The 12,182-nt window shown below is 36.0% G+C and overlaps 1 protein-coding gene across 1 annotated transcript; it reads right to left on the bottom strand.

The window, feature by feature from the left end:
* Positions 1-1,080: 1,080 nt before the first annotated feature.
* oxtrb (oxytocin receptor b) lies at positions 1,081-7,195 on the bottom strand. The gene is made up of 3 exons (XM_039647167.2): positions 7,080-7,195; positions 5,295-6,352; positions 1,081-2,506 (listed from the first exon to the last, which is right to left on the bottom strand). The coding sequence occupies exons 2-3, from the start codon at positions 6,214-6,216 to the stop codon at positions 2,280-2,282; spliced, it is 1,149 nt and encodes a 382-aa protein (XP_039503101.1). The 5' UTR covers positions 6,217-6,352; positions 7,080-7,195; the 3' UTR covers positions 1,081-2,279.
* Positions 7,196-12,182: the final 4,987 nt, after the last annotated feature.

Genomic DNA, 12,182 nt, shown 5'->3' with positions numbered 1-12,182 from the left:
TGACTGCAAATGACATTTGGCATGTCTGTTCCTAAAACTATTGCATGGCTTTAGAAGAATATAGCACCAAAGTTATTCAAAATCATTGATTTTGTGATCCACAAATGAAGAGAAAATCAAATGGGTTTGAAAGAACGTGAAAGTGAGTGAATAAAAACAAACCTTCACATAAAATATGGAAAACGTGTTCATTCTGAATTCATATACTTTATGAAGTGTGGTTCATAACTTCATATACTAGAATGAATGGTGCTGACAAGTTAAAGGAGTAGTTCACTTTTAAAAAAAAACTTTTACTGATAATTTACTCACCCCCATGTCATCCAAGATATCCATGTCATTCTTTCTTCAGTCGAAAAGAAATTAAGGTTTTTGATGAAAACATTCCAGGATTTTTCTCCATATAATGGACTTCAATGGGCACCAAACGGTTCAAGGTCCAAAAGACAGTTTCAGTGCAAACTGTTCAAAAGGCTATAAACGATTCCAGACGATGAAAAAGGGTCTTATCAATTGAAACAATCGCTCATTTAATAAATAAATAACAAAGTTTAAGTTTTATAAGCTCAAATGGTCGCCTTGCTGGCTTGCTCTGTTCTATGATGCGAGTTCGCGACTCTCCTGTTCGAACTCGTTCATCAAAATGAACAAATCTTTTTTCGTGTCATTTGGTTAATTCAACGAACGAAATGAACGAATTGACTCGGAAAAAGATTAGTTCATTTTAATGAACGAGTTCGAACAGGAGAGTCACGAACGCGCATCACAGAACAGAGAAAGGCGACCATTTGAGCTTATAAAAATTTAAAAAAAAAATTTATATATATATTTTTTTTTAAATGAGCGATCGTTTCGCTTGATAAGACCCTTATTCATCGTCTGGAATCGTTTAAAGTCCTTTGAAAAGTTTGCAATGAAACTGTCTTTTGGACATTGAACCGCTTGGTTCCCAGTAAAGTCCATTATATGGAGAAAAATCCTGGAATGTTTTCATCAAAAAACTTAATTTCTTTTCGACTGAAGGAAGAATGACATGGATATCTTGGATGACATGGGGGTGAGTAAATTATCAGCAAAAGTCTTTTTAAAAGTGAACTACTCCTTTAAGAAATATTACGGTCAACAGGTCAAATGCTGTATTTAATTGCAGTGTATTTAAAGCGCTTAAATGTTACCTGGGGCCGGTTGCATAAAATACTTACTCATCAAAAAAAAAAAAAAAAAAAAAGTAAGACTTTCAGATCAAGCCGTTGTGATAAGAACTTACAGTTAGTTAGTTATGGGGTCATCAAATTAGACCAATCTACATTTTTCTGTAACAGACATTATGCAAGTCTGAAACCGAAGATCTTTGTTTGTACCTGATCTCAGATAGTTAATGGAGCTGTTCGGTTTGCCAGGAGCTTCAGAACTCATGCATGCAAGAGACAAGCACCTAATTGTTTAGGATTCTGCATCCAGCATCCCTCCATTAGTCTACCTCCACTTTCATTTCATATAGGCCTACTTGAACCCTTTTAAACAGAATACATTTCATCCAAAAGCAAAATTCTGTCATTGAGTAAAAATTCTTGTGTTCCACAGAAAAATTACAGCGTACAGGTTTGGAGTGACATGAGTGTGAGTATTTCATCTAATGGCAGAATTTTCTTTTTTGATGAACTGTTTCTTTAAAAGGCAGAAAATAAAGGCCTGATCACACCAAGGAGGACAATAACTAATGATAATAACTGTGATAAAGATATAGAACTAAAAATTGTTCTAAATATGAATGACTAGCAGAGTCCACACCACAAATATAACGATAACACCATAGATACATTATATCTTGGAATCACGTTCAGAACAATATTTTTCTAGCTGATTAATGATAAAAACAATGACAGCCAATCAGAATCCATCCTGCTTTTAAAGTGGCAGACGACATAACTGCAGCAGACGGTTAGATTAAACAGATCGATATCATCCACTGGTGTGGATGCTAATATAGTTATCATTCTATTTATCTGTATAGTTATCGATCTTGGTGTGAACGGGCCTTGAGCGGTTTGGAAAATGGATGGATAGACGTAAATGACTCCTGTTCCAAAAACAGGTACAGGTCAAGCATTATACTTTCGTTAAGATACATATTTTAGGCTGAAGAGGATTGCATGTCTATATAGCTGAGGTCTACTCTGCACAACATGTGTAAAAATCATATGAATGATTCCTTAGCTTATGGGATCTTGTTCTTTCCATGATGGTTATATACGAACTGCAGTCATTCCAACGTTCTTTCATGTAGTAGAGGACTGTGTCACACTCTTCTGGCTCCCGGTGTTCCTCATTGCACCCGTGCCTGAATGGCTTTCAGATCTCCACTGCCTCTTACAGCCACAGCGAGATGCCATTAGACAGCGCTGCATGAGATCCCGGAACAGATGACCAGCGAAAAACATGTAGATCCAGGGGTTACAGCAGCTGTTTAGACTGGCCAGAAGCATTGCAATGATGAATGCCATAGCTATTAGAGGCAGAATCCAAACAAAAAGTTAGTCACAGACAGACAGATAAGGGCTGAAAGAAAGAAAGAAAGAAAGAAAGAAAGAAAGAAAGAAAGAAAGAAAGAAAGAAAGATAGAAAGATAGAAAGATAGAAAGATAGAAAGATAGATAGATAGATAGATAGATAGATAGATAGATAGATAGATAGATAGATAGATAGATAGATAGATAGATAGATAGATAGATAGATAGATAGATAGATAGATAGATAGATAAATAGATAGATAACTCAAATTTCACTCAAAATCACTCAAATTTCATCTCGCACCACCAAAATATTACTCATTTACTGTATTAAACTTGTTTCTGGTAACATTTTTTTACCCAAGGCAATTAATGTCTTCATTCACGTACAGTATTTTATATAATTTACTTATGATCTGCTGCTCTAAAATTGCTGGTGGCACAATGTGAATTAAATTAAAGAAATTGCTATAATGGCAAGAATCTGATCCGGGTCCGGATATGATTATAATCCATCACTGCTTCTATAGCCAAGTCTTAAAATTGAACAATTATGCCATAACTTTTAATAATGTTTCAGAGATAAATCTCTCAAGAAGCATAAATGTCACGATCTTGAAAAGATCATGAGTCATGAAAATAATTCTTCCAAATCTTTCATAATGTTAATGGCTAATAAACTGAAATGGACAAAATTGTCTATGGTCATTTAAATCTGTGTATAAATTACACGGCTGATGCTTTGAGAATCGTCATTGAACCAAGATAGCAGAAAAGAGTTTCTGTCGGGTCTAGATCTGCAGACTGAAGCATTTTCCAAAAAAAGGGGTAGCACTTTATTTTCCAGTCCTGTTTCATAGTATGTGCTTATCGTAGTAATGACACAACTGGGTAATAACTAGGAACTAACCCTGAACCTACCCCTAAACATGACTTAATCCATTTAGTTAACCACAGTATTTTTGTGGGTGAGAACACTGTTGAAAGTGCACATAATGACAGCATGATTTATAGCGGTCTCTAAACACACTCTCTGCTCTATGATAAGTCTGAAATAAGTTCACATGATGGATTGATAAATGGGTAGGGGGTAAATGTGCACATTTGTAAATTAATCATTCTCTTAAAAATGAAAAACCATGGTCAATATAATCTGCCATAAGGGAAGAGCTGCAAGGAGATTCATCAGATTCTGTTTCACAGAAAAACATCAGCACACATGATAGATTCAAATAATAAGTAATGATCAAATTTTCTAATATAATAATCATTTTTGGATGAGTTACTTTATGTGAGATTTTAATATCTAATATTGTCCTTTCAATGCCTTGATATTATTTTGAATCCAATTATTATGAATTTATTGTCCTATAATTGTCTTTCAGCTATACTAACTTTAAAACCTAGACTTTGAAAGGCGTAAGTGTCATAGGGCTGCCAATTTTATGAACAGATAATGTTATAGCAGAGGCTGTAACATTAATTTGAAGAGGGGGGGGGGGGGGGAAGAAAGCTAAACTGTTAACGTAGCTAACCACTTTACAAGATGCCTAGTTTAATGTGAGTTACTGTTTTTCCCATTAAAATTATTTTGGATGGCATTTCTGGACTAAGTATAGTTTATTTTTTTTATTTTTTTTCAAAACAAACATTGCTTATGTTTTTAATCTTATATTGAAATTTAGAATCCACATTTTGTCTTTTGCAGCAGCCCACTTTATGCACATTTAGCATCTTATTTATGCACTAATTTCCACCCGTCTATCTTTACTGTGGAGGAGTCGTGCAGAAGAGGGGTGGAAAAGGAAATATGTTGCAGATGGATCCCTTACAGTTTGTCTTTATATGGGCCTTGTGGGTTTGACAACAGCACTAGACCTCCTCACAGTTGTGTTATGAAATTACACGGAAATGCCACTCCTTCTTGAAGATCTTATCAGGATAAATAGGATTGCTTTGATTGTCATGCTACATTTACTTAACCAAAACCACCTGAGGCCGTTTAAGCTTTGAACCTCTATATTACTTTGTACAAGACTTGCTTTTATCTTTCTCTGTCTATATTTATTCTGAAAAATATTTTTGGATTTTCAGTATAGGCGCTAAAGCACAATTTTTATGAAGTTAAAAAGATTACTGTAGAGGAATGGGGAGAATGCCATTACAATGAAGAGCATGAAACATCTTGTTTTATTGCCATATAATAGATTTCTCAAACTTTTTGAAACTCATTTTTTGAGGGAAAGATCAAGGACTGCCCTGATAGGCAACGCATTCTCGGGCGTCATCTAACTGACACTTTTGACCATGCGTCTAAATCCGACGCACATGGCAACGTTTAGCGTCAGTTAGATGACGCTCATCCTGGAGCGTCATTTAACTGACGCTTGTCTAAATCCGTGATAGGCCAAAAAAAGTATTCAAGGGAACAGTAGTTTAAGGATTTCTTGAAAAAAAAATTCTATATTAGTATACATATATTTAGCATATACACATATACATTTTGTAAACACAAACTTCATCATGTTAGATGCGATTATTCGCAATTAATCGATTTGACAGCACTATTCAATGTGTATAATTGTCATATTACATAGCCAAATATCAAGTAGCCTATATTTTTTGGTGAAATATTTTGCTTGAAAACGTGCTTGTATTATATTTTCTAGAATAAAGGGTTTGCGATAAGTGCTGTTTTACTAATGATATAACAATACGTTGCATTAAATTGTTTATATATTTTACACATTTTATGACCTGTTGATCAACCGAATTTCAACGAACCTTCTCTTGGGGCCATTGGATCCCAGGCTGACCACATCTGAACGAAGAAAAACGGCGTCCAGCAGATAATATAAGCCAGGACGATCACAAACGTCATTTTCACAGTTCTGATCTTAGCTTTGGAGATCAACTTGACGCTGCTGACGCGGGAGAGCGCGGTGCCCTTGGCGGGTCGGGGGGTCAGCGACAGGCACTGATTGCGTCGGGTCTTCAGCTTAAAGTTTTGCCATATTTTATAACTAATAAGTCCATAACAAACGCTTAAAATAGCTACGGGAATGATATAAATGGTGAGACTAATCCATGTGACGTAAGCCTTTGTGCCCCAGGGCTGAACAAAATCACCCCAGCAGTCGAAAACCCCATCACCCACTTCTTTGAGAGAGAAGATGTAAACCTGTGGTAAACTGAAGAGTAGGCTTATAATCCAAGAGGCCAAAACATAAAAACGGTCCTTTCGACGGCGCAAGGATCGCAGAGGCTGCCATATAGCCAAACATCTGTCGATAGACATCAGCACGAGCATGTAAGTGGACGCGAACATGCCAACCACCTGTAGGTACTTCACCAGGCGGCACAGAAAGTCTGGTCCATAAAAGCGAAAGGTGATGTCCCAGATAAGTTGGGGGAGGACTTGAAAAACTGCCACCACAAGGTCAGCTATGCTCAGATGTTTCATAAAATAGTACATCCGTGATTGACCGTGTTTACTCGTCTGGATAGCCACAAGGACGCACAGGTTGCCGGCGAGCGCCAACAGCAGGATGCACACAAGGACGGTTACTTCGACTTTAGCCACTTCTTCGTTGCGCTTAAGAGGGTTTACGGTTTGGTTCGATCCCGTGCTGTCGTTTCCCCTGCTTGAATTCACCCAAGAGTCGTTGAAGTGCCAGATAATCACGTCTTTCAGTAGGCTCTCCATTGTGCGTAAAATGCGCGGATGAGCGCGCTGTTATAGCGGCTCTCGCGCGCTATATATCGTGACACATCAGTCGAAGGATGCTGTTATGATGGGCAATTTGCAGTAAATGTCGATGACAAAAATTGGGTCCAGTTCACTGCAAAATAAACTTTAATCAATATTGTTTAAAATAATCTGAATGGTTGATTTTTTTCAAAGACAATTTCAATATATTTTTAGATGTCTTGTTAAACCCAAATTGTCTTTATATCAGTTAGCTAACTGTCAACTATCTTGAAAACCTTTTAAACAAAGCACTACAAATTTCATATGATATATTTGTAATGTAAAAAGTTATAATAACGACGGTGTTTTTGTTTTGTCAGTGTTACAACTGACTATATGATACTACTGACTCGTTGTTGCTATAGTAACCTCAAACGCAATTACTTTTCGCGTATCATTCACCGTCAGGTAAAAAAAAAAATATGCGACCTGACTAACTTTTAAGGTTAATGAAATATTCGATTTCAATTTAAACTTACATAGCCTACATACATATACATGTAACAACATAAACAGCCTTTTGTTTTTACTCTCTTTGGAGGGGTTGCAAGTCGGCTTTCTCTTTACCACGGAGCATTAATAAATGATTATATATAATTTATTATATGAAAATAAATTATATTTATTATTAACAGTGCGCTATTTAAATTGGAATACATACACTTAACTTTTTTAACGTGCCCCAATAGCAGAACCTTTAGTCACAGAATACTGGAAAATTGCTACATGTTAATAGGAAGTGATGATATACATTAGGCTAATATTATAGAATTTTAAATATTCATACTACTGTGACAAATACAGTTAAAAAAACCTACCTTAAATGTATTTAGGAAGAGATTCATTCTGTATGTCTTGGTTTTGAAATGGAAGTATTGCTCATAGGAAAACTGCAGCGTTTACTTTCTCCTGGGTTCTATGGCATACAGCAGGTCTATCTGTACAAACCTCAAAGCAGAGCGCAGTTATATGCGACTGCACTGGGTGGATTTGTCCTGCTGCACTTACACATTTCTACCACAGAGTGCCATTGTGCTGTGCCTACGCTATTTTGGCTGTGCTGGAATAATCAATGTAGGCTATTTTACCTTGCAGAAACAATAAGCAGTAACATATAGCAATTTCCCAGCATGCTATGACAATATGCTCTGCTATTGGGGCACATTGTCTGAAACTTTCAGTGTGTGTTTTCTTTTCTCCTGAGAAATTCAAAAGCTGTTTTGAAGCCAGGACCTTAAAGGGATAGTTCACCCAAAAATGATGTCATTAAATGGAAACTTCACCTGTGGAAAGATGAATGTGTATTTAAAATGGGTTGTTTATGTAGAAGAAATGTGAAATTATTTTTGAATTTGGAGCTTTCTAAACTGAGAAAAGCCAGAAAATTTATTTTTGGCTTATGAGGATGAAAGACAACAACTCCCAGAATGTATTTGCTTCGCTGCCCTAGGAGGCCACGCCTACCGGTAACAGAGAACAGTAGTTAAACAAGAAGTCTAGGCTACTAGTGAGTATTCTGTGACAACGCATTCTCACCCCAAGGCGTCACCTTTGACCATGCTTCAATATTTGACGTTTTAGGCACCCTTTAGCGTCACTTACATGACGTGATCCTACGGGGTCATCTAACTGACGCTAAAGGAAAGCGTCAGTTAGAGGACGCGGTTAGGTTTAGGTCTGGGGTGGGGTGGGGGTGGGGCACACGCGATCCTAGGGCGTCATCTAACTGACGCTAAAGGGCGCCTAAAGCGTCAGATATTAAAGCATGGTCAAATGCTTCCCAAGGCGTCAGTTAGGTGACGCCTTGGGGGTGAGAATGGGCTGTCTGTGATGAGTCTGCCCGAAAATGTGTTTCGAGATCGCCCAAAATGTCCGGGATTCAGCTTTTGCATTCTACAGTCACCATTCATCATGTTTACTGCGGCGAGCGGGATGATCGATGTCCGCGGGAGAACGGCACGAGGCCGGTGGCGTGATTACCGATGAGCGAGATGCATCAGCCTCGTATCTCTCACGGAGGAGCGGGAATTTTCTTAGCAGCGTTAAAACGCACATCAACCGATCACTTGTTTAGCATGTATGTAAACACTGCATTCAGATTCACCAATCGTAATGAATTCAGTTAGACTGAAACAAAAGGTGTGCATGTAAAAATGAATGGCGACTGCAGAAAGCAAAAGCTGAATCCTGGACATTTTGTACGATCTTAACGGCCGGACATGTCCAGGAAAAAGAGAATGGTAACCCCTACTACTCAGCTTTCTCCTACTAGAACACAAGCCTGCTAGCTTAGCTTGCAAAAAAAGATGGCTGACACTATGTGTACAGAGTCCGTTCTCATCCCAAAGCGCCATATAGGACGCTTTTGCAAAAGCGTAAATATCCAACGCACATGGCACCCTTTAACGTGAAATGAGACGCATATATATTTGGGCAGAAGGCGCCCCCTAGTGGTCTAACCCTTACCCTACACCATACCTAAACTTAACCATTAACCGAAGCGTCTCATTAGACGTTAAAGGGTGCCATGTGCGTTGGATATTTACGCTTTTGCAAAAGCGTCCTATATGGCGCTTTGGGATGAGAATGCGTTGGTGTACATTGTGTTTTTGAGATCCCACCCTCTACTGGGGGGTTGAAAACATGCAGAACAGCTCCTTCTACTGGCTGTAATCTTTAGTCTCTGGCCTAAAAATCCTCAGATGACGCAAAATTATGATTTTCCAGGCAAAAAATACATAAATCTCGGGGGGATATGAGGGTGGAAAGCATGGTAATTCGAAAATACTACAGGTTTTCTACTCGTACAAAGCTTAATGCTAAATCCTGAAATATCCCTTTAATTACTCACCTGGTGAATCCCACTTGAAGATAATTCTCTATTAGTTCATTCAAAAAGGCTTCATTCTTTTATGTATCTCATGTTCATTTCTGTCCTTTCATTGCATTTTCCACTGCTCTAAATATTAGTTTCCATTGTTTCTGACAAACACTGACTTTTTCTATATTTCCCTTACACTTAATACCCTTTCAGGTACAGTATAGAGTCTGCCAGCTGAAAATAAACCCAGTTTAGATGCACAAGAGTTTCAGGACACTTTCCATTGTTTACTTGTTAAACTTTGCCACAGCCAGTCTGGCCACTGATTAAAATTTATAACCGGTCATACATATTGATTAAAATATTCCTGCTTGGACAAACCCAAACTAAGATCAGTCAAGTTGTTTTTGACTGACATTTCTGAATAATCACTGAATTGGTCTAAGATGAGCGGCTGAATTTAAAACAGTGAGGGGGGAAAAACGGCCTGAGAAACGTGTCTGCTGGGTTACTGAGACAAGAATCAAACATTTATTAAACAATGAAAGTGTGCTCCAATTATTTGTCAAGGCTAATAATAATATTCATATCAATTCCATATTTAGCCAAGTCTGGGAAGTTGAACATTGTTTCCATACAGACAGAAAAAAAAATATTCCGAGAGTTCACACGCAAATAGTTTCTTTCCTGACAAATGGAGGATGTAACCCCCTCCGATACACCTCCATATGTGTTTTTTTTTTATGTTTATGAAAACGTCCTTTGTGGAAAACAAGAATCACTAAACAGACTTTCTTCGCAGTGTTTGTTAATGAAATTACAAACAAAATTATACATTACCAATTCAGACAATGAATGGTAATTATGATGTCACTCTCGCAATGAGCCTTCGCAAAGAGAACACGTATAATTAAACCACTGATTAGCACTACTATGATTGCACATCATCCTGAGTATCTTGCTGAAAAGACCAGATTAGACCAGCATGAATTTCTAACATGATGATAATGGTTGAGAGCTGGTGGGAAGTTGGGAACACCATAATTTAAAACTTAACGCATGCTGGTCACCAGGTATGTACTGTGTTCTCAACAGGGTATCTTATTAAAGGCGGCTACATGACTCGAAACTATTCTATTTTGACTTGCATAGTTTGTACATTTCCTCTTCAAGTTCAAGGTCAACTGGAATTTTCTATGGAGAAAATGGAGTCAGTCAGATTTTTTTAAAGGAAATGCTTTTATTCAGCATTAAATTAATCAAAAGGGACACCAAAGACATTTATAATGTTACTAAAGATGTTACAAAGTGCTTTGTGTTCAAATAAAACTTTCAAATCATCAAAGAAAGAAAACATTGTTTTCAACATTGATCATAATACATTTTCTTGAACACCAAATCAGTATATTAGAATGATTTGACATTGAAGACTGGAGTAATGCTGCTGAAAATTCAGCTTTGGAATAAACTACATTTTTAAAATATATTAAAATGGAAAACAGTTATTTAAAAAATTTTCACACTATTACTATTTTACACTATAGCGAGAATTTTTCTACCAAAAACATAAAACAAATTGTACCAACCCCAGTGAACTAAGACCTATCACCTCTGGTCACCTTATTACTACAATTAAAACTATCTCTATATGAATAATGTGCAAACAATCCTTGATCCCATATTTGTCACCTCTAGCTTAATATATATATATATATATATATATATATATATATATATATATATATATATGAAGAGTTCAGATGCAAAAGCCTCTAAGTGCCATTTGAAATTTTCTTCTAAAATGATCATTTTTATCAAGCTTGTATATTTAAGTTCAGTAATTTCACTTAAATGGCAATGAAGATTACCTATTAATTGTCATTTAAGTGAAAGTACTGAACTTAAATATACAAGCTTGATAAAAATTATCATTTTAGAAGAAAATTTTAAATGGCATTTAGAGGCTTTTGCATCTGAACTCTTCATATATCTATATCTATATATATATATATATATATATATATATATATATATATATATATATATATATATATATATATATATATATATATAGCATACAATGGTAATTCAAAGTTTAGAATGAATTAAAATAATCAAAAGAAACAAAAATAATTTAAAAAGTAATTCATAGAAAAACTTAAAGGAAAATCCAAACATTTATGTCTAAAACTTTACATTGAGCTAAATTGTTCATTTGTTCAGTACGTGCAAGTATTTCAATGCTTAGAAGAACAGAGAAAATAGGTTAGACTTTATTTTAAGGTGACGTAGTTACATTGTGTTTACTCAAATAAGTGATTAACATTAATTTACTATATATACCAACTTACAGGTTAGTTCCTTGTAATTATGCATAATTTACTGTTCTCCTGTATCACTGTAAAAAATATTGTTGGTTGAACTTAAATTAAGTAACCTGGTTGCCTTAAACTTTTAACTTGATTGAACTGGAACAAAGTGAGTTAATACAATGAAGGAGATTAATTTAATCATCAGAAACTCAAAATAATAAGTTATCTGAACTAAAGTTGATTTGACAAGAGAAAAATGTTGTGATAACAAATGTTGAAAATATTTTTCTACAGTACGTCTCCTTAAAATAAAGTTACCAAAATTTCATAAGTCTTTCTCATCAAACTGATGAGAAAAGTCTTTTTTTATATTACTGGTTAACACCAAGATTTATAAGCAATGTTAGTCTAAATCTTCATTGCCACAAAAAGCGCATGCATGTACTGCAATCGTGGTTTAGGAAAACCACACATCTCAGGGGGGAAAATGTTTTTTTCCTTAAGCTAATGAGTTCTGATTCTGCAATAGTGACACAGTTGTGTGACTGTGAACCATTCTGAACATTTTGTCCCTCACTTATCCACACAGCTTCAAATTTCAAAACCCGTTTTCATACAAATGCAATATTTGTCAAATTGAGCAGTTTAAATGCTCCATCTCTACAAACGGATAAAATGCAAATACAGAGGCAGAGAATGAAGGAAATTGTTGTATATTCCAGTTGGAGAGATGTTTATTGCTCTAGAGACTGAATACTAATCAATGTAATGTTGAGTACACATGTCAC

Source organism: Pimephales promelas, chromosome 8, assembly GCF_988280905.1.
Source record: "Pimephales promelas chromosome 8, fPimPro1.hap1.1, whole genome shotgun sequence".
NCBI lineage: Eukaryota > Metazoa > Chordata > Actinopteri > Cypriniformes > Leuciscidae > Pimephales > Pimephales promelas.
Note: the sequence above shows the minus strand (reverse complement) of the source record. Positions and strands in the feature narration are given on the sequence as shown.

What these genes read in the sequence shown, in the direction of transcription:
- oxtrb (XM_039647167.2), bottom strand. Translation starts at nt 6,216, where the DNA reads ATGGAGAGCCTACTGAAAGACGTGATTATCTGGCACTTCAACGACTCT. An exon ending in TCCAATGGCCCCAAGAGAAG is followed by an intron (nt 2,507 to 5,294) that starts GTTCGTTGAAAT and finishes TGCCTCTAATAG; the next exon opens with CTATGGCATTCATCATTGCA.